The sequence below is a fragment of the Contarinia nasturtii genome, unplaced genomic scaffold (genome assembly GCF_009176525.2).
Source record: "Contarinia nasturtii isolate CC-2019 unplaced genomic scaffold, AAFC_CNas_1.1 Cnas_scaffold_1371, whole genome shotgun sequence".
Lineage (NCBI taxonomy): Eukaryota > Metazoa > Arthropoda > Insecta > Diptera > Cecidomyiidae > Contarinia > Contarinia nasturtii.
In genome coordinates this window covers 2,272,246-2,299,001 of record NW_022198708.1, presented here as the reverse complement: position 1 = coordinate 2,299,001, position 26,756 = coordinate 2,272,246, and the positions used below count along the sequence as shown (strand labels likewise).

At 33.4% G+C, this 26,756-nt stretch overlaps 2 protein-coding genes across 3 annotated transcripts in view; one reads left to right on the top strand and one right to left on the bottom strand.

The window, feature by feature from the left end:
• Positions 1-18,591, top strand: part of LOC116345928 (ecdysone-induced protein 78C) — a 24,465-nt gene extending 5,874 nt beyond the window's left edge. The window contains exons 1-8 of one of the 2 annotated variants that reach the window (XM_031775724.1): positions 2,071-2,873; positions 4,801-4,919; positions 5,086-5,227; positions 13,573-13,653; positions 13,967-14,103; positions 14,233-14,298; positions 14,476-14,751; positions 14,843-18,591. In XM_031775724.1, coding sequence (XP_031631584.1) covers positions 2,576-2,873; positions 4,801-4,919; positions 5,086-5,227; positions 13,573-13,653; positions 13,967-14,103; positions 14,233-14,298; positions 14,476-14,751; positions 14,843-15,214 — 1,491 coding nt within the window. In that variant the 5' untranslated portion in view covers positions 2,071-2,575 and the 3' untranslated portion in view covers positions 15,215-18,591. Of the gene's footprint in view, positions 1-2,070; positions 2,874-4,800; positions 4,920-5,085; positions 5,228-13,572; positions 13,654-13,966; positions 14,104-14,232; positions 14,299-14,475; positions 14,752-14,842 lie in introns of those variants that run through there. The other variant, XM_031775725.1, reaches the window with a different exon arrangement.
• On the bottom strand, positions 18,569-26,756 carry LOC116345927 (acetyl-coenzyme A synthetase). Its single transcript, XM_031775723.1, has 6 exons — positions 26,337-26,756; positions 22,563-22,758; positions 21,713-22,413; positions 21,473-21,641; positions 21,218-21,407; positions 18,569-21,127 (listed from the first exon to the last, which is right to left on the bottom strand). Exons 1-6 carry the CDS (start codon positions 26,654-26,656, stop codon positions 20,688-20,690), a joined length of 2,016 nt encoding a protein of 671 aa, XP_031631583.1. The 5' UTR covers positions 26,657-26,756; the 3' UTR covers positions 18,569-20,687.

Here is a 26,756-nt window from a genome sequence, read left to right as displayed (position 1 = left end):
CTATTCTCTCTCCGAATATGATATCATATGTATTCAAATGGATTTGGGTGGGTGCAAGTAGTAGAAAAAAGAAGAAATTCAAAGATAATATCGGCGATTTCATGACGTTTTTTGTTCGTGTACTCTTTTTCAATTCAATATGCATCGCGATTCTCTTTTTTTCGTGTGAATTCTTCTTCGATTTCAAATGTCAAAAATTTCTTTTCATTCTTCAATGTTCTTCGTACTGAGTTTTTGTATTTTGTCTTCTGTTTATAGTTTGTGAACTTTTTTTTTTATGTAAAAATGAAACTAAACTGGCGCTTTCTGGTTTGAAGCCGATTTTTCTCTGCGTATCAAAATAAGAATTTCTGTTATTATATAAGCCTGATCATGTCGGAGCAAGAATCGAGCTAAGTGGTCAGTCGGAGTTGCTGTTTACATACACACAAAAATGTTCAGTCAATGTGCATTAGTGGTGTATCGTATATTCCATACACAATCCTGTTGGACGAACAGCAACTATCAGTGGTAGCAACGGACCAGTTAGCTCGAGCATAGCTCTGATTATTGTCATTGACCCGACAGCCATCCTTTTTCAACTCTATTCATTTGTGCTTGGTTTAAAAAAAAAAACGACTTTCAATATGATCATCAATGCTAAATCTAAATTAATCTCATTCATTTCAGATCATTGTTTTATTATAATTTCGTGTGTGATAAGGCATTGTTTTATTTTGCGATCTTTTTGCTTCATATTCTGTATATGCATAACGTAATGATTTAATTCATGTATATACCTGTTGAATGCACATGACCACCAGAACACATTCAACCAAAAATACCGTGACATCTCTGTTATGACGCAATCAAGAAGAGCCCATACTCAAAGAAAGATAGTTTAATAATAATTTGATAATAATTTGCAATCAACGAGAACGATCATTTCCATGCACAAAATATCATAAAATTCATTGTCTTAACGAATGCGCATTTTTAAGTTCGTGGTAGTACAAGCGCTTCCTCTCTCACTCTCTCTCTCTATCTTAATTGCATACATGCACTGTTCAAATGTGCGCCGATTGAGTTCTGTGTCGAAAGAATATTATGTAAAAAGTCGGAATCGAAATGTACAAGCAGAAGAGAAAGAAAATTGAAAAGAAAAAAAAAAGAAATGTGCTGAAAGTAATATCTGTTGCTCTCTCTTCCTTTGTTTGTGGTGATAATTTCACATACACACACACACACACATCCAAACACGTTTACAAAAGCAAATGCTGCGTCTAATGTACGCGCGCTATGTGTTTTAGTGTAAAGTGCGCTCTAGATGTGGTGCGCGCTCTCGACTTCAAGAACAACTTCAAGTGTTTGTGCTATTGCACGTTACACATTTGTGTGCGAGATTAAGAAATCGAAGAATAATATCACCAAAATGAAATGAGAAGAAAAACTTTAAGTACGGTTTGTGTAGTTTATTGCGCGTATGTGATTACTCGCAAAGGGAACGGTTAAGAGACAAGCAACAACAACAACAGCATCATCATCAGCAACAACAGCAGCAGCAGTAACCATATACCAGTAACTACCAACATCACAACAACGCTCGATTCATATTCATTTGGTACATAGATGTTCGAGTATGAGATGGTATTTGTGTTTAGTTCTTACTCGATTATCTGAAAGAAGAAAAAAAAAGAAGAAAACAACACACCACATAACAGAAACAGAACTTTCTTAGCCGATCAAAATTTTCGCGCTGTTTGCTGTGTAGTTAAGTTATGATACCAGCTGAGTGATGATCCATCCTCGATGGTGCGTTGTTCTCGCAATCTCTTTCTTAGACGATCCTAACGAAACTCTAATTGTGCATATTTAACTCGCCGAAAATATGATCATTCGTTTTCGTTTGATAAATATTTTGTGGAGCTCTCTGTCTCTTTTTCTCTGATAACAAAATATCAAACCCATGCTGATTCGGTGTGTTAATAAATATAATAATTTAACATTAATGTGATTACGTCAAATACGGTGCGCGTGCGTGTTTTTTTTTATATTGCAGACAGAAGTTTTTGCTTTATTTTTCATTTTCTGTCGTATAGAAAAGAGTTTTTTATTTTTAAATCGAAAAAGTGATAATTGATAAACGCATTCAAATATGACACCGATTAATTTTTCTAGTGAAATAACAATTTTACTTGAATCGGTATTGAATGAAGTGCCGTAAAAAATGGAGTGTAAAAACACCTCATAGACAGTTTGACGAGAAGAAAGACTCAAACAACTTAGTGTCTGTTGCATCATCATCACACGACCAACATCACCGGGATTCGGTTAATCGGGGTTAATTCTGTGTTTGCGGTACGTTTCGCGTTTGAATGATGCTCGTGTTTTGAGTTGATTGTTGACGACAACCACATCTACAGCAACCACAACGACAACAACGACGATAATAAAATTAATAAAAAAAAAGCGCAGTGTACATTATAACAAAACGAAAAAAAAAAATACAAATAAAAGCGAAGACGTTTTTTTAAGCGTTGTTAATTCATCCTGCACGTATTTGGATCGCTAATTTCAGCGTAGATGAAAGAAAACAATGGACATTTTTCACATTGATACGGCATCGTTAGGCACAACACGAACCAATGGTGCACTCATTGATGATGTTACAAATGATCAAATACCCCAAGTCAGTTTTGACGGTGGTCCGGAATTCAATTTAAATTTTTTCGACAGTCCCGACGATTCAAACACCGGTTACAGTGATCCTGGTTCGGTTGATTCAACAATTGGCATATCTGTATCGCCACCACCACAACCGTTGACCAGCAGCAGTACATCGTCCACACCACAAGCAACATTCACATCACCGCCAAATTTTTCATGCAACATTGGTATGTTCGACATTCAATTCAAACATTATTTTTCTATACTTAAAACCAAAGTCCAAGTAAATTACTCAACATGTTGTTTCACTTTGAAAAATTGAAATTCAAACGGCAGCCATTCAAACAACGTCAACAAACCACAAGAAATAAACATGCAAATAGTCATTCGGCTTTTTAAAGTAAATGCATTGATCGATTTGCAGGCAAACACACAACAGTCAGAGGTCTGTATCAAGAGGTGTCATCCAAATAACGCTATGAACTTGTTAAATTTTACATGCAAACAATTCAACACACAATTATGACAAAAGCGAAAAGTAATGTTTAAAAATTATGAGACAAAATCGGTTATTCACGCGCATTTGATTTGGAAATATTTTAATGGATTTGAATGCACATTTTACTTGTGCAAATATACACACGCTGACACAAACCAACCAACATAACAAATCGCATTGCTACACACAAAGAGTATGTGTATGTCATCGATATGCACATACATATAACTATATTATATGTACAGTGCTAGCAATGTATAGCGCAAAGCGATGTATAACGTCATGTTCATTATATTCTTTACCGGGTTCAATAAACTTCATTTCGAATGAAAAAAAAACCGACAACAACAACAACATCACACATCATTTCTCCGCTTTCGCTTTGTTTGTGTGTTCAGTACACACATAAACATCTAAATACGTAACAAAGAGATAATGCGAAACTATTTGAACTTTCTCAATATGTACGTATGAAAATATGTTGATGCGGCTGCTGCTGTGCTCTTGTATAATAACGGCGCATGCAAAATTCTTTTCGATTATTTTCTGTTTTTTTTTTTCCTTGTTGCTTGTTCAACATACACTGAAAACATACTCATTACTTATGTACAACGGCAAATGTGATTTCATGACTGGATTTGCACTTAGACATAATTATCACATAGAATGTCAATCGAGTATTGCTTTCGGCTGAAACTCTCTAGCTACGTTTTATCATTGATCTTTCACAAATAAATTACAGCACATTTTAACCCGAAAAAAAAGAGAACCCGACCACATTTTTAATCGTCTATGTGCATATTTCAATCGGAAGTGATCGAATGTAGCAAACGAAACATCATCAAACAAAATTGTTTGTCAAACATTATGTATAGCCAACGAAATGTGCAAATCGCTGTTGTCGTCTGTTGGTTACTTGTTCGATCCGTGAAGTTTTTCCCAAAAAACTTTTACAACACATTTTATGACTTCCTGATTATGCATTCTAATCGATTAATCGTTTGGAACGTGAAACATTTGAAAGGTTCAATGTACCGCGGAACAAATGGAAATTTCATGCTCGATATTTCCTTTGTACGCTGCTGAATAGCTTAATAGAAATGGATATCGATGCGATTGTGTTTATATTATGTATGTATAACGGCAAATAGTGGCAACGGTAAACTGCGAAAGGTTAAAACATAGTTCAATGCATTTGATTTGAGTTGTGGTATACAACATGAAGGAGAAACATTGAGGTAGAGAGGAAGAGAGAGAGAGCGTCTTGTTTGCTCGCACGAACTCTATTGCTTGCCATTTCTGATCTTTCTTTCTCTCTTTTTCTGCACGATCTCCGAGCTCAAACCTTTTATTGAAGATGCAATCATTGTGATGCAATACTTTGAGATCAAAGCTGGTAGCAAATGTTTTGAATTGTACAATTTGATTTCATTTTATTATTATTATTATTTTGTTCATCATTTTAAGAGTCGATGTTCAAACTGATTTGAACAGTGCGATTGAAGTTTTTTAAGAGATGAAAACGATGATGATATGATTGTAGCCATGATCGTTTTTATATTTGTTTTTGTTTCAGTCTTTGCGGAGAAATGTTATTTAAAATCTTTCAATCGTAGTATTTTCGTTCAATATTATTGGCTTTTTTTAAATTACAGATCAATCGTTTGCCGGAACCGACATCAATAATACTTCGAAAACATTTGTGTCATGTAAAGTATGCGGAGACAAGGCTTCTGGTTACCATTATGGCGTGACATCGTGTGAAGGATGCAAAGTAATTGATTCTAATTTGACTGAATAAATCATAGATTAAGAAAATTATCACAGATTTTCAACGGGGTCAACTGTTTTGCTATTTTAATTATTTACATTTTCGACACATTTGAAATCATGTAGTTTTCTCTTTCGTTTATTTTTCACAACATTTTTTTTTTGTGCAGGGATTTTTCCGACGAAGCATACAGAAACAGATTGAGTATCGATGTTTGCGTGATGGTAAATGTTTGGTCATACGTTTAAATCGGAATCGTTGCCAGTATTGTCGCTTTAGGAAATGTTTGGCGGTTGGAATGAGCCGTGACTGTAAGTAAAAAATTGAAATGTTATCATGAAATTGTATTTAATTTTTCGTTCTCATTGACTTGATCGTTAAAATTGTGTATTCGACCGAACGTGCAATCGAAATTGATTTTGATGAAGAAAAAAAAAACACAACAAGACAAGCTACACACATATACTTTTGTAAAAAAAAGGCAGCATTGAGATGCTACCTCAACGATGAAATAGGTAAATTGGAATGGAATGTGGCAAAGATTATGATGAACGGTGCGAACTAGTATATTTAATAATATAAACTAATAAATTAGAAGATTTAATCACGATTTCCGGCATTTCGACTTTCGATTTTAATAGTCGTTGCAATTTTACATGCATATGCAATTATACAGACACACACACAAACTCAATCGAGATTGTGAATATGCCTTACAGCCAATTTAAAAGCAGGAAAACTTTTTCCAGCGTACATAAATACCATGTGCATAGCATTAGAAAAAAAACCCACGCTTTTCGATCGCAAATGGAAAGAAAAACAACGCACACAAAGTACGCGCAGCGAATCTTTTACAGAAGTTTAAATAGTATGTGTATAACTCGTTTAAAATGGATTATGAAAGGTACGAAAATTATTTGAAATTACGAAAAATTGTAAATAAAATATGAATTCGGCCGATATCCAAAAAATCAGTTGACCACATTATGGTTATCATATCATTTTTCCAATAATTGTCGGCAAATGTTGACCATATTTGTAGCACTCTGTCTTTCAAATTAATAGATTCGTTTTATGAGATAGAGAGAAAAAACCGCAACTATAGACAAACATTCAATACGAATAAATGCAAGAGGCGAACATAATCATTGTATATCGATTGCGCTATCATGTAGTTGTGGTACGTGTTATTTCTATCGTATTGTAAGGAAAATTGCTCAAAAAAATGCATTCAGTGTTCAAATACCTCCCTATATGCAGCACACAATCAAATAGAAAAAATCCCTCACTCTCGATCTTTTATCGTTACCTCTCTCATGCACACTGCACACGAAAATGCAATCAAAACAAAGAAATGCAGGCGCACGAACACTAGACACTCATACATTCAGTGCACACATATATGCAGTGTGCACACAAAAAGGAGAAAGTTTTTTTTTGCTGTTGCACTGGTTTTATGCTTTTGTTATGACGATAAATGAATGAACTCATATTACTGGACGAAAACTTATGCCCCCATATCATATATAATTACGGTTATTGTTACTCCTTTGTTGTTGGCTTTTTTTTCATTTCATTTCATACTTAACATATGTTTTCTGTTTATTTCTCGCTCTATCTATCCATGCTTTATTCGCAATGATTTCCTCTGTGAAAATGAGCCAAAGAGCATGATCCGATTGGCACACGCAACGACATCAACTCAAACGCATTCCGATCGATTCAGATGCGCCCAGACTCTGTCAAATTTATCGCATCTATTTCGATGAACTTTTGTTTTTTTTTGTTCAGAAATATTTATTTTCGATACGTTGTTGTTGAGCAAAATCTAACTCTCTAATCTTCGCGCAGAAGAGTGTGCGTGTGAGAGGACGCGAGAAAGAGAGAGAGAGAGAGAGAGAGAGAACGAAAGAAAAGAAGAAGATTGAAATGAAAAGTGAATCCAGTGAGTAAGCATTTTAAAAATATCAACGAAATGAGAGATATATGAAAGGCACAACACACATACACACACTCCGAAATAGATTACAGCGTGATAAAAAAAGAGCCAAAAAAACATTTTCAATTAATAGATGCGAGCCTATCGGTCATTGCTCTTCATTGAAATGAGAGAAAGAGCGAAAAATGAAGAAGACGAAAACAAATAGAAGAACGGCATTTGACAAAAAGCCAAGAAACAAACTCTCAATGACAAAAATACAGCGTACACAGAGACTTCAAAAGGATGCCCCATTGACTTGGCTTGGCATTTTGATCATTTCTACCCAATTTGAAAATCCCCAATGAAAGAATCAGAATACACTTTTTCTCCGGTTTGCTTATTTTGAATACATATAAATCACTTCCCACTAACAAACAAAAATTGCCAGATCCCATTTCCACTTCGTCATCATACAATAACAATAAATTTTCGCTCGCCATCCCCCTGGATCGGTAAAAGGAAATGAACCTATAAACAAACCATGTCTCGCACACAATCTCATCACACCAGCTGAGCGAGGAGAGGGAGACAAATGGGAACAAGATGCACATGGAAATATACACCTTCATCAAATCACTTTGGCAAGTGAGAAAACCAAACGAATGCACGAATCAACGAACGAACAAAAAAATTATGTGTATATAAAATAACGTAAAATAAAAGCAACAGCACACAACGGATTTTGCATGTTGTTGTGATGTTTGTGTAACAGAAAGTGCTTGTGCCTATGCCATCGCAAAAGTACGAACTATTTCATACTCACATTCGATATATATCAACAGGCAAAAACAAAGCAACAATATATGTATATATATATACCCAAACCAATGCAAACGGCAACATCAACGACGACGGCCAAAGCAAAAGCAAACATACACAGTGTGTGCAACAATAATATCAACAGTAACAACCACGTCGTGTATAGAGTGTATTATAATTGAAGTCAAACGCTATCCTATTCAACATCGCAGTGCCGAATGGTTTGCATTATATATATATATATACTACATACAACACATATACATAATCATATTAATAACAATAATAATTGTGCGATCGTTTCGTATGTAAACTCTTTCACATTTCCTTAATATTTTAGTTAATTGTAAATGGCTGAGCTCGAAACAACAAAACGCGCGCGTAAATCGTTCTCAATTCGTTGACTGTTATATTGAACCGAGCCAATTTTTTACGCGACATTTTTTTTATTTATTTTACGCAAAAAATTTGTTAAATTCACATATAGATACATAAACACGAACATTTTCGACGACCATCATTTCAACGAAATTCATTCATCTGGCCCCAATAAAAATATCACCAACAACAAAATTTTATAGAAAATAAATCATTTCGCTACATTTTTTGTGTGTGCTTTGCAGTAGTCAAGTGATCGTGTATTTCGAAAATTTATTGGCGGCAAGAAAGAACAACAACAATTTGTGAATTCAAAACAAAAGTTAAACACACTGCCAAGTTTAGTGAGTGTGTACCGTGTGAGCTTTTGATGGATGCACCCAAGTGGTTGACTTTGTAAAATCCATTGATTACATCCGCACGTTACAACGGATTATTACCGGAAAACCGTTCACTGCCAAAGTTACCATTCTATTGATAAATTGAAGTTTCATTCGTTGAACGAACGAAGAGTAAGCGAGAATAAGAAAGAGAGAGAGAGAGCAAAAAAAGACAGAGACGGCAGTCCCTTGACACTTTATAATGATCAAATTGAGAAAAAAAAATTCAACGAAATTTGAGCAAATGAAAAAGAAAATTGCTTCGAACTAGACTAGATCGAACAAATAATAAAGGATGCAGTGTAATCTACAGAATGTCGTGTGTGATAAAATGCCCATAACTGATATACGTGAGTCGATGGCACAATGTATAAATAGTATTTATCTTTATTTTATATTTCACTTTCAATTTAGTGGTTAAACGTTCGTTAGTTTTTTTTTGTCGATTTTGTTCAATCAAAATTTCCTCTTGATAATTAACATCTTTTAAACAAACGACGAAAACAAAAATCACAACAACACAAACATCAATTCGTAATCTTTACACGTGGATCGACACATTACAAGCATAGATTTGCATATCGCTACGCTCTTTGACCGGTCGCTCGGTCGGCCGGTCGGTCAGTTCATTGAATCGTTGCAGAATACATATTCTTCTTCTTTTTTCATTTATTTATTTTTACGAACGAAAAAGCAAAAAAAAAAAAAAAACAATCAAAATAGCCCATATGATGTAAGATGTGCCGGCAGCACATTGGCTCGCAACTTTGTGCAATCGTAATCGGCAAAACGCGATTCTCGATTTCGTTTTGCATTCAGCCTTCAAATAGCGAATTTACTCAACAGGCACAAATCAAATTGAATATGTAGCGAGAGAAAGAGCGTGAGCGAGAGCGAAAGCAAGAACGAAAACGAGAACGGGAAAGATAAAGAAAGCGAAGAAGAAAAAACGAAGTGCGCGTGCTTATATGCGTATGTGTAATACACAGAGAAAGAGTAAGAGAAAGAGTATGAAAGACAATGGCAAGAAAAAGTTCAAAATTCCAATTGTTCAAATTCAATGAGTGTATTTTTGGCTTGCGTCAACGGCGACAGAAACGAAGAAATGAACAAAAGAACGAACGAACAACAATGACAAAATATTGGCGCAATCAACTGTTCGTTCACATCGAGGCAAAAGCCTCATGGTTATTAACTAAGAGAGAAAGAGAAGCGGAGGAAAAACAAGTAAAATTCAAAATATTTCTAAGTAAAAAATTACATTGGTTTGTTGAGCGTCTGTATCTATCTTTCATTGTGTATAAGGCACGCAGGCAAACGAAAGAAGAAGAAGAAGAAAAAAAAACTAAATTTTTCCTGGTTCAAGCACATACTGAATTTAATTCAGTTTATGTGTGGGCATATACACAGAGAGAAAAAGCAAACGAAAGAGTAAATGTGCGCGCAAGCCTCGCGCGATAACTCTAAATAAAAATATACACAAGAGGCAATAAACTGAGAACAAACGGCAACGATAACGACAATAGCGGCCACCACAACACCACCAACAACAACAAACACATGTGAAACACATGTAGATGCAAAGAGTACCCAAAAAAAGAGAATATAATTCGCCAAAATACGACACAAATAACAAAGATAGCAATATACAAGCAAACCGTTTGGCGTACAAAAGATGGCATCATTACAATACCGCAGTTTATATAATTTTCGAATGCAAAGTGGCGACACACCACTTGTGTGCGTATGACAGAGTAAGAGAGAAACCATTAAACCAATAATGCATGCAAACGTTCGGCGCACCGAGAATGCATAAATTACCCATCAACTGCACTTATCAACATTGACAAATCAATGCATAGATTTGGCGATTGCAAGTTTGATATAACGCTGTCAGCCACAATGATGATAAGCTGTGTCCACTGATGCACAGTCGGTTTTGTTGTTGTTGGAGGGCAAATGAAAGATACCTGTGTGTATTTCATTCGCTTCAATTTGTATTATGTAGTATATGATATAGAGTGCGTGCGCGCGGATGCACTGTTGCACGATCACACATTAGAATATTTTGCCATCAACAACAACAACAATCGAAAAAAAGCTGTGACACCCTGTGAATTGTTGCCTGTGTGCAGGGCATACAAAAGCTATTAAACGTCTCAATAAGTATACGGCGGTATAAATATATATTCAGCATTCAGTATAGAGCATTTACTGTTAATTCCAATACAGTCGACCGAGTTTTTTTTTTTATTCGCTGCGTTCTCTTTTCTTCTGTTTTATATGTGATATAATCGCATACAATGTGATTGTGAAATGTCAATAAACTCCGAAGAACAGTGACTCTAGCCTGTCGTTAGCTAACTAGATTTTTTTTATTAAGAGGACACACACACACGGAGATAGAGAGAGACAGAACTACCGAGATGTGTTCGTTTCACTTCTTTAATTTGTAAACGAGCATTTTTTTGCTTGCATATTCTGTGTGTTTGTTTGTTTTTCATTTTTTTTGCTCTTCTATTCGTCTTTGTACATATGCGTCATGCAATCTATACAACCTTTGTCTTCCGCATTTCGATTTATAATGCTAGGTAAAATTAATTTGGTCTTGCCATTTATAGCAGTTAGATTAGCACAATGTACTATCATCATTAACAAGGGCTATGTCAATTGATCGATTCAATGGATGTGTTTCATTTGAATTGTGTTCTATCGTTGTACAAAATAAATGCGGAAGATGAATGAAATTCAAAAAAAAGAGAAAGTATGTGTGTGAAGTGATAAAACTGAATTAGATAAATTTCTTTTATCATTTCATCGAGGTTTGTCAAAATAATCCGCATTTTTTGTTTGTTTGTTTGCAAAATTATACCTTTGGCTTATTGTATCGTTCATTCCCACCACGGTGGACTGTTCAATTAGGTTTGCTCAGCAAAAAGGAAAAGCGTGTGTAACTTTGTGTGTGTGCCCACTTTATTTATAAAATCGCATTCGTGTGATAAGAATAGCTTTAAAGACTAGACTGAACAGTTTTAATCACGTCAACTTCACGTTTACAGAATTTGTCAAGCAATAATTTACGCACATTTTGAGCCTTTATTTGGTTGTGATTATTTTTGTCTAGCACGATTTTGTTTTTGCTAGTTGCCGTTCATTAACCAGTTGATTATGGCGACATCGTCTCACTGTTCGTCGTTCTTTTTCTTTTTTTTTTAAATAATTTTTATTGTTTCGACGGTTGCAGTTTGGCTTCAAATAAAACTGTGGCTGTTTTTGCTCCTGTACATTCATTACATCTCACATATACATTGCTTAATGAAAGAAAGGGAAGAAAAACAATAACAACAACCGCATGCATTTATTTTAATGATAATAATTAAACGAAATCTCCTTTGTTTACATCAGATGAAATCTGATATATATATATATTCATTTCTGTTTAAAAAAAATGTCACGTTGCCATTCGAAATAGATAAGACATATCTTTCGCCACCGACGCCGTCGCTGCTACCGCCTCATGTTGATTAACGAGCATGGACACATTTGATAGCCCCATTATTCGTACAATGATCATCATCGTCATCGTTATAGCGCATAGCCTGTTATTGTGTATGGTGATGAAACTCATTATACCCGTTCACACAATGTAAACGTGATTAGTCAAGATTTGGCGACGGAGGAAAAAAAAACGCACACACACATAACCCATTCAAACTAAACGTTTGCTAATTCAATTTCATTGTTCTCTCATCACTGATAAAGGAACTTCCTCTCTTTTCTTTTTCGCATTGTATACGTACAATTACATTTTCATCTTTTTTTTTATTCATGCGTGCGTTTGTTTGTTTTGGTGCTCATTTTCGATATTCAGTGTTCGCAATTGAAATTTGTAACTTGGTACGAATGCGGAAAACAGAAAATAGTACCAATTGAATTATGAACAAGAGTATCTCTCTCTCTCTCTCTCTCTCCGTATGCGTGTCGTTTCTATTGACCAAATGTAACATGAATCAGCCAAATATCTCTGTATCGATAGATATGTACATAAAAAAATATATGCACATTTGGATTAAGTTACATGAAAATGATGGCAAACCCAGAAATAATTCCTCTTGTTCGTCTGCACATTTATAATGAACGAACACATTTTTTCACCGCTTTGTTTTCGCATTTTCAGCCTCTTCGCCAGTCACTGTAAAATCTATGCTATATTTTATATATATATAGATTAGTGCAATTTCGCTCTCTTTCTCCTACCTCCTGCACAAATTTATGAAGTAATTATTGTTGTTCGATCAAATGTGAATGAATTTTTGTTTTCTTGCTAACAGTACCAACGTAATATCAGCCAAAGCGTTCCATATGGTTTTAATATCGAATAAATGTGTTAGAGCGAACGAGTAAAACGAATGTACAGCAAGCCGCTAAAAGACACATTGCATGGAGTGCTTTGTATACTGACTAATGCAATATGTGTATGCGTGTTTTTTTTTCTTCGTTCAAATGTACGTAATTCACATAATTTGTGTACAATTGCGCTGGATTGTAATATTTGGGACATGCAAACTAGTAAATAAAGGTGCGATAAACCTATCAAGCGTAAGTGCACGCGCTTGAACATATACAGCAAAGAGACCCCCACACTCTCTTTAATTCAAATGCTCAAATCTAAATAGACTTTGCTCGCACGATAACAGAGAAAATGCGGAAATAACAATTCATGATGTAGATGCCGTACATTTGGTGGTAAAACATACTTCCTTGCCACTTTTACCGCCGTCATTTGTTTCAGCTTTTCACAATTTAATCGCACTTTAAATATTTTGCGCGCAATATAATACTTGCATAAAGAAGAAGAAGAAGAAAAGCGCAAATGTGTTTGGCGCCGAGTGAACAATTTACACCCGAAGAATTTCAATGAATGTGTGAAAGTTTAGAATCGAACACTTTCACTTTGGATGAATAGATACATCTACTTTGTCGGAAGTAATTTAACGATCAGTCAAATGAAAGTGGCGTTACTGTTAATTACAAATTCTACCAATAAATCATCGAAATCATATTCCGTTCTTTTTTTTTTTGTATTTCATTTTCGCTGTCTCGTTTCGATTCTTTTTTGTAATTTTACATTTTTTATTTTTCTGTTGCACAAATATAGCCGTAAGATATGGCCGAGTGCCTAAGAGATCACGGGAGTTAAGTGGAAGCGACGAAAATGCCGATAGAGATAAAAGAAAACGTAAGTACATGAAAGCTTTGCGCGAATCATCCGAATGAGAGATTTAAAATAACGTCTTAGCCAATATATCGAATAATCTTAACCAAAAAAAAAAAAAATGAAAAGCTTTTGGCAATGCTGAATTATGCCATTTGTGAAGGCTTTGCTTTCACAGAAACTCTCATCATCGTAATTAAATGTCAGAGCGAAGAGACTTTTTTTTGCTAAATGAAAAAGGATTGAGAAAATAATCCTGTTAATATTAGAAAATAAATAATAAATGTTGATGGTAGTGTATGTTTAAAATATGTGTATGGTTTTGTTTGTATTGCAGCGACGCCACAAATGTGTTCAGTTGCATCACCACCCGATATAGCATCGCTTGCACCAGACCCAACTGAATTGCCTGGCTCAACCGATCTATCGACAGTATATGATGTTATTTGTCGTGTTTCACAAGCTGCAGAAGAGGTATGCATTTTATATTGACACGTATTCGTGTGTGTATATTTGTTTGTATGCAAACAAGTAAACACACAATACACGTACGTGACCAAACATTAACGATCGTTTATGCTAATATTTGATACATTTTAATAGACGCTTCTGGTGAGAAAATCATCAATCCAGATGCAAAGCGACCCAGTTTCCGATGAAGAATGTGAGGTAAATATCGTAATACGCAATCGAAATGCGTGCTTTTTTTTCTTCAAGTTCTTCGTTTTCTTTTTGTCCGTTGCCAAATCAAACATAATGAAAATCAATTTGTAAACCATTTGAAAATGATATGTGTATTTTGGCCCGTTTCACTTTTTTTTCTTCATTCATTTTGATTTCGTTTAGTTGACGGCAACCGTAACGGATGCATTAAAGCGAAAGAAAATTTTACTTTGGCAACATTTTGCGAGCCACATCACACCAGGTGTTCAACGTGTAGTCGAATTTGCAAAACGTGTACCTGGTTTCTGTGATTTTCCCCAAGACGATCAACTAATATTAATTAAATTAGGATTTTTCGAAATTTGGCTCAGCCATGCAACTAAATTAGCCACCGATGGATCGCTTACATTTGACGACGGCAGTTTTTTGACACGTGACCAATTGGAAATTATATACGATGTAAGTGTCTCAGATTTTTAGCTCTTTGACATATTGATCACAATTTTCGATTTTTTTTTTATTCTGAAATTATTTTTCTTTCAATATTTAGAATGAATTTGCGCATGCGTTTCAAAATTTTGCAAATGGCCTTAATGAGTATGGCTTAAGTGACGCAGAAATCGGTTTATTCTCGGCTTTGGTCCTGCTCACGGCCACTCGTCCAGGTATAACAGAACCTAAACAAATATTACGCACACGTGAACGTATCGCCGAAGCGTTACGTGTACAAATTGTTCAAACGCGATCCGGATCAACAGCGGCATTACAATTGATGCCAGCGCTTGAAGCAAAAATAACCGAACTGAAAGCGATCGGTGTGCATCATTCATCACATTTAAATTGGCTGCGAAATAATTGGACCCTATTAAGACTTCCACCCCTGTTCGTCGAAATATTTGACATTCCACACGATGACGAGTGATCCGAATATACACCCATCCTAATGATGATATGCAGTTATGATTGTTGATATAGACTTTTGATGTTGTTTCACTTTCTTTTTCAATTTTCGAAGGAGAGGCAGCAAAAACGAATTGTGGCCAAATATAAATATACATGTGTGTATAACAAACACAAAATTAAAGAGAGAAATGCATTGAATATTTGTGATGAGAAACACAAACAAAATTTTCCTCTCAAATGCGGTACAATCAAATTTAGAATGTTAAAATTACTATTTCAGAAGAAGAAAAATGATGAAATTGGAAACAATACGTTTAAAAGAGAAAAAATATTTTAAAATACACACACACACACACACACACTCTAAAAATCAATATGAATAAATGAATACTCTCGAAATGTTGATGCAAAGATAAGTGACGTTACTTAGACTGTATCGAAAAATGGCAGCAAAACATTCAATGAAAATGAACAAAAGTAATCAATGGAAGTGAAAACTCACACACAAACAAAAACAATTTCAAATGAAATGAAATCAATATTTCTAATTTCTGTAATACATGCGAAATTTGCCAAAATTTTATCCAACCTAATAGTCGGAAAAAAACCTGAACATCAAAGAAACATAAAACAACAACTTAACATTTATTGTATAGATAACACGATTTTAGAGCGAGCATAAATTAGTACCAGTAAGTTTTATTTCAGAACATATCAAAATGCGCGTACGAAAAATTTTGAGACGTCGAGGAAGTGGAAGAAGGAGAAATTAAAAATTTATTGAGAATAGCGACTCATAAAGTCTGCTGTGGAGGCTTAATATATTATTAATATATGTCAAATATTTCGTTTCTATGCATTGTTTATCTTCGTTTTCATTCAATTTCACATTTTGTTTTTACATCTTACTATTTATTTTATCTTCTTTCAATACGAGGAAGAAAATAAAATGGAAAATAAGTGTTTAGATCTAACATTAAATAGATTATTATAGCAATTATCAAGTAATTGTCTGTTCCTTCAAATTAAGATCACAAAATACGTACAATTTGTATTTTTCGTTTTTTTGTACGAAAAATCATCATTCATATGTTTTTTTTTCTTCAATCTATTCTCTTTCTTTCTATGTTTCCTATAACATTAAAACAAATTGACAACAAATGATTTGTAATTTTAAAAAATTTGTGATTTCTTATCAGACTTGAATTGCACAGCATACTCATTTTCATCATCTTCATATCTCTCACACTCTCTATTTCATCCAATCATAAATTTTTTTCATTGAATCTAGCATTTTAAGACATTTTTCATTTCATAACCATTCGACAACACAATCTTTTTGGGCACAATATATTCTGTTTTTCTCTCCCTCTCTTTCTTCAATTTCATTCAATACATAAATGTCGAAGTGAACTGTTGTAATTTTCATTCTGGCTGTAAATTTTAATTGAATCGGTGAGAACTAACTTTAAGCCTTATGCATTTGCACATTTTTCGAAAAAACCATATTTTTATGACTTTGAAAGAATCTCTAATTTTGCTGAAAATATGCATCAATTATCTTTCGTCGTTTTTCGTTTATGCGAAAAGTGTGATAGTCCATAAGGTTAATTAGAGTGACTAAAAAGCACATATACATACACATTACAATAACCCTGTACACGGTCACAATTATTCATTTTTATGGTGCTACTTTTTTAGTTCATTTTCAAATCTCTATCTCTTTTATCATCTTTTTTTATCGATTATACTTGTATTAAACACTGCAATTGATTCATAGCAATTTTGCGATAACTGCCTTTCTTTTTATATAAAAGTGTATTCGTAATTTTTAAGCGAAAATAATGGTGCCGCCTACACTTTCGAAATGAGCAATAGCAAAAAAAAAAATGAAAAATTCGGCAAACGATCAGTAGTGTATTACTTTAGTAATACACTACTAATTTTGCAAGTTTCGAATGAAATGGCCTCATTTCTTATGCGAATCGAAATCGACTTTTGTTATACATCAATAATTTTCCAGAGATTTACTCGGCACAATTGTCATTCACTGATTGAAACAATCAGGCAGCTGGGTATATGTTGCATGCGATAACATTACATCGTTCCCTCTTTGATTTTGAGAAAGTGCGATTTATTTTTTTATAACAGAATTTAATTTTTTTTTTGTGGAACTTTTCACACTTCTTTCTTTCACTGCCATTCAAAATCAAGAAAGGAATGACGTACCGTGTCTACATGCAACAAAGAGAAAATAAATGCTTGCAAAATACTAATTTAATATTGGAAAGCTTTATTGCGAAGAAAATGGAGTTATTGCAAAAACAATTACTTCATTTTTTTTATTAGCATATAGTGTCTCTTCTTATTCAGCCTGTAAAAAATTTGTTTTTATCCTCAGTCCATTATATTTCAATGTTCATTTCGTTTTTATATAATGAAATTCTCTTGTTATAAATATTGCGAACGAAATGTTTACTATTTGTTTGCTGAACAAAGTGGCATATGACATAGATTTTGTTTGTATAGGTATTTTTTTTGTAATGTTTCATTTTGTTTTAAGTTAAATTCTCGCACAAAATAATTATTTTTAATTGAAACAAATAAAATACATAAAAAATATGTAAACTCTAATAACAAGAACAAAAACAAGCAAAAACTTTTCAAAAAAGTCAAAAAACGCCCAATAAATCTATCGATTTCGATTGCTAGCAATATTGTCTGTCGAAGCCATGCATTGAGTTTTGACTTTTATCAGTTCATTACTTTTAGTTATTATTAATCACCGGAGTTTCCTTTTATATATGGCATAAACTCAAATCTATTTTGTGATATCTTATATTTGTTTTCTTTTAATCTTCAATCGTTCACGATTTTATATGCATAAACCAGTTCACGGATTTCAAATGTTAATATGGTTTTCGGTATATAAACATTTTTCTTCCATTTACGCGTTGCATGCGAATCCAATTTTCAAATTGGACTATCAAGGTGTAATACGATAAGAAGAAAAAGGCGGACACATATTTTTTTTTTTTTTTAAATAATGATATGGAACTGAAATGTGAAATCTATTATATTTTTTATTTCTTTTGCTCGTCAAAAACTAATGAATTTACACATAAATACAAAAAAAAGCAAAATTTAATAAACTCACCCAGATCCAATCAAATTCAAAGTAGACTCTTTTTAACCATCAACAAAAACAAAACAACTTACGTTTAAAAATGAATAAAATATCAACTATTTCGATTCCAAAACGATGCAGTTTTCCTTTTTCAATTGATTGGCACACTTACCTGGTCCTTTGAATGGAAAAAAGTAGTGAGTATACACGTTTGTTTTACAGCAGCTATTAAAGTTAGAATTTTAATTAACCAATTCGAGCATTTTATTTGCATGACATTGTCAATTTCTTTGTACACATTAGTCATTAATATCTTTTGCTCAAATATGTATATTCATTTTAAAATTTAATCACTTCATAATATTTAATAGATGACAACAACGTTTGAACATTATGATCTTGTTGTGAATATAGGTATGGGTGTATATTTTCATTTTCATCTGCGGTGAGCTCTAATTTGTGTATATTATATGGTCGTGATACATTTACGGAACAATAATAAGCATAACAGTCAATAATTTCATTCTTTGTTTCAACGACAAAAAAAAAATCGGCTCTTATCGATTTATTTGCAATGACACATCAATATGTATGTATATGTTTTTTTTTTCATTATCATTAGAATATACAATCAAATATCAACTTTGAATCTTCGATAACATTTTCACGTTCATAAATTTAACATGGAATTAGTTAGCACTGACAATGATATGTTTTCAGTTTAAATAAGTTAAATTCAATATACTGCATTCATTTATCCATCCATCTTCGCTCTCATTCATTTTATTAAGTTTTTTTTTCCAAGGCGGAATGATATGTATGTTTGTGATGGTTTTCGAATCAAAATTTAATAAATTGATCGAATATTTTATGCACCGATTTTTTTTTAATATTCTTTGTTGCATAATTCTTTTTTGTCTTGCTCTTTTTTTGGGAAGTTAAAATTTCTCCTCATAAAAGCCTCTATTACATAAAACTAGAATTCATAAAATGTCTTTTTACTATCGGGCTTATAGTCTGAATTTTAAATTTTATAAATGGACCATTGACACGCATATATTTTTAGCATTTATGTTTTATTTTCTTTAGATATTGCAGGAATCTTTTGAGAAAACAAGCGAAACAAAAACTTATTCGATTATAGAAAGAGTAAGATCTTTTGATGAGATCGAAAGAAACCTATGTTTTTTTTTTTTAAATAGACTTATGGACCGTTGATTGTGCAGTATAAATTGCACCGAAGTGGCAAAAATATGAATAAACATAAATTATTAAAAAAATTAATATAGTCATGCCCCAAAGCTTTTATCACTTTCAGGCTACCGTAAAATGTGCCAAAAAACATAAGTTCTTTTTTGAGCTCACGAACAGAAATGCGTTCAAAATTCGAACGGCCATTGTATATCATAAGTACAATAGCAAAATAATGAAGGGCTGATTTCACTTTTCAGTTTGAAAGTCGCTTGTTTTCAAAATGCACTCCTTTTTTGAACGAGCTTTTAATATTGCATGCACTTGCTTGCTCGAATGCATAGCCATTCCTAGAATATACCTCGTATATTGTGAAATATAGCTTGTTGCAAATATTATATCATAGCTCGAGCGTATGTCTCCATAAATGTTAAAATTTATTTTTGGCTTTCGAGCTTTGAAAAAACTGAATCAATTCATTTTCTTTTACTTTATTTTCAATATTGGAATCCGTTATTTGTTTAAATTTCTCTTAACGTTACATTAACACAATTTTAAAATGAAGCATCCATTTTTAAACGATTTTTTCCTCTGTGTTGTCTGTGTCATCGACTTGAACAGTGTACAAAAAAAGCAAATAAACATATAATACAGTGAAATTAAAAACAATAAAAATAAATAGTTTTATTTTAACCATTAGATCATATGTTTTTTTTTTTCTTCAAAAAAGTTTTCATAAAATATGGCCATTTGAGCATATGTAAAAATGATAATATTAAACTATACACATCCCAAGAAGAAGTTATAAGAAACCCTGAATTTTATCATTATATTTTTTATTACTTTGTGCATATCTTCTTCAAATAAAATTAATGACAAAAACAACAAAAATGAACTCAAACATTTCATTCTTATGCACGTAATACACAAATAAAAACTTAAAAAATTTGCCGAAAAAAAAAATCATTGTCTTGAATAATTGCTGCTGTTAATATAAATATGGATGGTCTGCTGTTACACCACTCACTGCGAATGGTTCATGGACACAATTTTTGCCAGAAATGTGTAATGATTAGCATGCACGTTTGTGTGGCTTTACTCCTTGCAATTGTTTTGGTTTTTTTTTTGCTAAACTAATATGTATAAATATTTTGTGTGATAGATGTTGGCGACTTTATTCGGGTCGATTGGCGAATAATTGATCGACAATACTTTCGTCGGCCAATGTTGATGTGTCACCAACATTACGATCATTTATGGCAATTTTACGTAGAATACGACGCATTATTTTTCCCGAACGTGTCTTTGGTAAGCCGGGTGCATGTTGGATTACATCCGGTTGCGCAAATGGACCAATACGTTCGCGTACCAATTTTTTCAATTCATTCACTAACGTTTTATCAAACACCTCATTTTGATTTGGTGTTATGAAGCAGTAAAGACATTCGCCTTTGATTGGATGCGGGCGTGAAACAACAGCCGATTCGGACACCTTTTTATGTTCGGTTAGAACAGCTTCAATTTCTGCCGTTGACATCAAATGTCCCGACACATTAAGTTTGTCATCAATGCGACCGGTGATCCAAAGATATCCATCAGCATCACGTCTGGCTCCTGTTTTTTTTTTTTTGAAAAATAAAAAAATTAACAATAATAATTTTTTTTATCTTAACAGGGAAATCAAGAATATCGACGAAAACTTACCATCTCCAGTACAATAATATCCCGGGAATTTTGAAAAATAAGTTTCTTCATAGCGTGGATGATTGTTATAAATGGTACGCATTATGCCAGGCCATGGTTGTGAAAATACTAAATATCCTTCACCCTCACCGACTACTTCAACACCATTCTCATCCAAAAGTGATGGTTTCACACCGAAAAATGGGAACGTCTAAAAAAAGAAATGGTGTTATGATGAGAAATTGACAAAAAAAAAAGAACTATGAGTATACGTACAGCTGATCCCGGTTTCATTTTTGTTGCACCCGGCAGTGGTGTAATGACATGGCCGCCAGTTTCAGTTTGCCAGAATGTATCAACAATAGAGCATTTTCCTTTTCCAATTTTTCTATAGTACCACAGCCATGCTTCTGGATTGATTGGTTCGCCAACACTTCCCAAAATGCTACATAAAAAAATGTCAGCGTTCTTAGGTTATTCGGTTCAAATATATATTGATGTGATTTAATAATTTACCGTAAACTTGTTAGATTATGTCTTAAAACTGGTTCATCGCCGAACTTCATTAAAGCCCGAATGGCCGTTGGAGCGGTATACAATTGATTCACCTTATATTTGTCAACGACTTGCCAATACCGATCGTTATCTGGAAAGAATGGAGTGCCTTCAAACATGACGGACGATGCACCATTCGCCAGTGGTCCATAAACGACATAAGTATGACCGGTAATCCAGCCAATGTCAGCCGTGCACCAATAAATATCACCCGGTTTATAGTCAAAAACATTTTTAAATGTTGTGCTTGCATACAATAGATAACCAGCTGTTGTGTGCAAAACACCTTTTGGTTTGCCCGTTGAACCACTCGTGTACAACATAAATAATGGATCCTCTGCGGCCATCCATTCTGGATAGCAAGCCGCTTCAGCTTCTTCCATTTCATCATTCCACCAAACATCACGATCATCATTCCATGGTGTTGATTTTATTGTTTCCGCAGCTTTAACGCAACCGGGCGTAACACGATTCAAATGCGCCACAACAATGCATTTCGAAACTTGATGACCCAATTTAGCTGCCTTTTCCATTGCTTCATCGCAAATGGCTTTTATTTCCAATGGTTTTTCACCACGCCAGGCACCGTCACACGTGATCAGCACCTTTGCTTTACAATCATCGATTCGATCGGCCAATGAATCCGATGAAAATCCAGCAAACTAAGCGGACGTAATCATAGAAACCAACATTAAATAATGAACAAAACAAAATGGAACGTTAATTATATTAATCATATATCAAATTAAAACACTTTCGTGCACGTTTAGTCAAAGTGCATCAAGATAAAAGTATAAAATATAATAATTACCACAATGGAATGTATCGCACCGATACGGGCACACGCAAGCATTGCAATCGGCAATTCAAGAACCATTGGCATGTAAATTGATACAGTGTCACCTCTTTGCACTCCATGAGACTTCAAGACATTGGCAAAGCGGCACACTTCTTGCAATAATTTTTTATATGTAATTCGCGAATAATCATCCGGATGATTTCCTTCCCTATTTGATGGAAGAAATTTAGCGTCATTGAAATATTGCGTCCGTATTTGACAAATGGTTTTGTTTTATTATTTTTTATATCGACATACTAATAAAATTAAATACTGTAATTATTTATCAATGGTCGATTGTAATATGACTGTTTCGATTCACCTGAATGATGATTATGAAAATCATGAAATGTCAAAGTCATTACGATCTCTTCAAATTGTTCGGTTTTGTGTAAAGAAAATGAACTAAAACAACCGTAAGTAAATAAATACGCGGTACAAGTGCAATGAAAACAGTTTGCCTAGACCTCATTGTTTTGCTTTTTAAACATATATATAATCTGCGTGAATGACTGCATTGTGCACTCTGTAGCTTACCCGATCAAACAACTTCTATTCTTTCCTTCTCCTTCCTTCTCCTTCTTCTATTTATTGTTTTATATTAATTCGATAAAATACTTCACAAGTAAGCGTGAATGTTTTACACAAATTGACATTCAAAATGTGATTATAATTGTATTTCATTATTATCTATCCTGTAATTTTTTTTTCCTCGTTAATGCTCGTTAGTTCTTTATTTACTTAACGCATTATTTACTTAATTCAATTTGTGCCCACGAAATTGTTATTTTGTTTACTTGTTTTTCCATCCATATATTTAGCGTTGTCGATTTTATCATTGACAGAAACAAGTACACATGTTTGTCAATGCATTTAGATGAAAACGAATAAAAAAATACTAAAAAGTTAAAATCATCCACGTTGCAATAATCACTTTTTTTATTTCTCTCTTCCATTTCATTCACAAGCTAATCTATAGATATATCATTCAGAATTTGAGCATGCAATGGTAATAAATAAATAAATAAAATGCACAACACTTGAGATAGCAATGTAAATTATCATACCTCACTTTAGGCTATTCATTGATCTGTTATTTAATGTGTAATCGGCATTTGAATTTGCATTTTCCTCCATTTATTTGCGCGACTCTTTTTTATTTTCTTATTTCTGTGTGTCAAAAATGACAAACGAGTCAATGATTTCGGTATTTTCTATTCAAATCAATCGTAGCTGTATGAATTTTAACGAGAGATTTATTAATATTATGGCACTTAAAATTGAAATCATTCATAATGGATTGAAGTGGAAACAAACCGGAAATTTAACGAGATAAATTTCAGCTCACAATATCGTATCGTTCAGCATATTTAATTGGCGTTGGCCTAATATAATCAGGATAATATTCTCCGTTATTAATGAATCCGAATAGTTAAGTGGTTCATTTTTCCTTTGGAATTATAAGTTGTTAAAAATGTTCAAAAATACCATTCGCTCAGTCTGTTATGTGTGTATGCGTTTATTTTTGCACTGCTTGACCTTGAACTTGATATTGATTGGCTTGTGATATGATCATTGCTAAAACAAAAACATCTGTATTGATAGTATATATACATTGAATTTTTTGTTGTTGTTTAAATACATATACGTATCATGTGTCTGAGGTATGGAATAATGGTTTCGTTGTCATGAAGGATATATGAATCAAATTCTGAGTGTCATGAAGTTTTTTTTCTTTTTCAAAAAAAAAATAATTAACAACAATATTATGATAGACGTCATGATTTTGTCATGCCATGAAAACCTCATTAATTCAATGCTTTGATAACACTTTGTGTGCACAAGACATCCAAGATGATAAAACAGAACCTTGTGAAGTGGGTAATATAAATATAACAAAAATTAAAATTGTCTATAAATGGAAGCAACCAGAACAACAAAAAAGAAGAAAGGTTACGACCGTAAAATCCGTTATTTCATTTGTTACGTTTATGTAATACAATGTCAATGATGTGTGTCTAACCGTGCGATAATTATTATCTTACATGACACAAAAGGATTCACGATTCTTCTCTTCCATCGTTATCACATAAAAAGCGAAAATCGAATATGGCATGATTTGGTCTGGCTCATTTCCTAATCAATTGAAGCATGATTTGATAACGGTGAAAGAAAAAATAAACATAGGAAACATTTTTTTTATTGAATAACCATTTTATTTAATTTTTCAACACCAAAACTCATCGTATCCACTCATCGATTAGTTTAATTCGAATTGAATAACGTTTTGAAAATGTGACTTAATTTTTGCATAAGTAACTGAACTTTTTGTCTTCAATTCTTCGATTCGATTCGATTTTATAATTGATTGTAGGTCACGAATTAACATTTTATGCTAATCGGCACGCAACCACAATTCAACGGGGCAATTCGATTGAATGATACCATTTGAAATGATTTACTACGGTAAATAATCCTGTTCGATACACATACATTGGTGGATTTATTATGTTGTTCGTCTGCCTCTACAAATTATAACCAACCGATAATCGCAATCTCAAACCAAAAAAAAAAAAAAACACACACCGTATGTGCGAATTTATTTTTATTTTTATTTTATTTCGATTTGGTTTTTGCTGCACATATTCGATAAAAATAGTGTTTGATTAACACAACCTTGGAATAAATTCTAGACGGTGATAATAATAAATATTAAACTGGAATCGACGTTTGCAGGTATTTGGATCTTTCCATATAAATAGGATATACAAATGTCACAAGTGGGAAAAGAACAAAAAGAAGCGATCAAAAAGTGATAAATCCTTGTTTTTTTATGATTCTTGTATGCTATTTGAGGGTCAAATTATCCAAATTGCTTGTCATTGACGGCAAACATAGAACATCAACTACATACACACACACATGTTTATATATACAAAAAGATATTGACTTGGCCATTTTAATTTCGTATGGTGTTCAAAGAATGAGACATTTTATCGATTTTTTTATGTATCTTGCGTTGGTTGGAAACGCCAGTTCGTTGGTATTGAGGCTTTTTTTATACAATCGTGTTAGCATTCAAGAATGTCCTTATCCATTTCAGTTGCATTTCTTTGCGCTTACATAACACGCGCTCGAAATTTCATGCGAAGTGTTTGTTTAAATAAAACCTGTGCTACAATCAAGGCAAACAATGTACAAAATGATTAATGAAATTGTCGACATTCACGATGCAATTGTCGTGCAATCACATTGATATTCACCTGATTTTTCCCCTGTTCTAACATAAAATTGAAAAATTACGACATTTCTTTTTGCTATTGTGCATGACTGATTACAAATACGGTCAGCAAGAGGTTTAATTATTGAAAAAAGTTTCATCCATTACAGACGACAACTGCATATTTGTACAGAGAAAAATGGACACAGACGACAATAATTGTTTATAATACGTTGAAAAATTCACCAATCAACAAAATGTATAATGGTTGAAATTACATGAAAATACTTGGAAATCGTCCGAGAGTCGAAGCCATCATCGAAACGACAACAAGATTTTCCCGTTTGATAATGTCACTTACTATTGTAATTTTTCAAATTATAATGCTTTAATGAGATGATTAAATAAACAGACCTACAAACTCTTTAATATGCATACATCAATCAGCTGTTTTCACTATATGTGTTTTTATATTCTTCATTGTTTTTGGCATTAAATTGAATGTTATGCGTGTTGTTATTACTTACCAATAGTAGGCAACTTGATCGGCCAATCCATTTTTGACATTGCGATCCAATAGGTTGAATGACAAATTGGTCGAGGCGCCAGTCATCCATTTCGTAAAGATTGGACCTTTTTGAGTGTCAAAATTGTACGAAAAAAAATCCTTTGGATTGGCTTCGGTTTCCCAATGAAATTGCTTTGCAATTTCACCCCAAAACGTTTGAGGGCTTTCTATTGATTTTTGATAGAGCTCTTCATATTGTTCAAAGCTGCTTACGTACGCATTCTCGCTGAGATCGTTGTCGGGTGCGAAGACCGTACCATTCATTTCATTTGAAGACATCCTAACAATCGGTATACTCTATTCCTTTTGATTGAACTATTTTATATGGTGTGACTGTTATTCAGATGTCAAGTTTATTTTTTTTTTGTATTTTGGGTGC

What these genes read in the sequence shown, in the direction of transcription:
- LOC116345927 (XM_031775723.1), bottom strand. Translation starts at nt 26,656, where the DNA reads ATGTCTTCAAATGAAATGAATGGTACGGTCTTCGCACCCGACAACGAT. An exon ending in GATCAAGTTGCCTACTATTG is followed by an intron (nt 22,759 to 26,336) that starts GTAAGTAATAAC and finishes TCCATCAAATAG; the next exon opens with GGAAGGAAATCATCCGGATG. An exon ending in CATAATCTAACAAGTTTACG is followed by an intron (nt 21,642 to 21,712) that starts GTAAATTATTAA and finishes TTTTTTATGTAG; the next exon opens with CATTTTGGGAAGTGTTGGCG.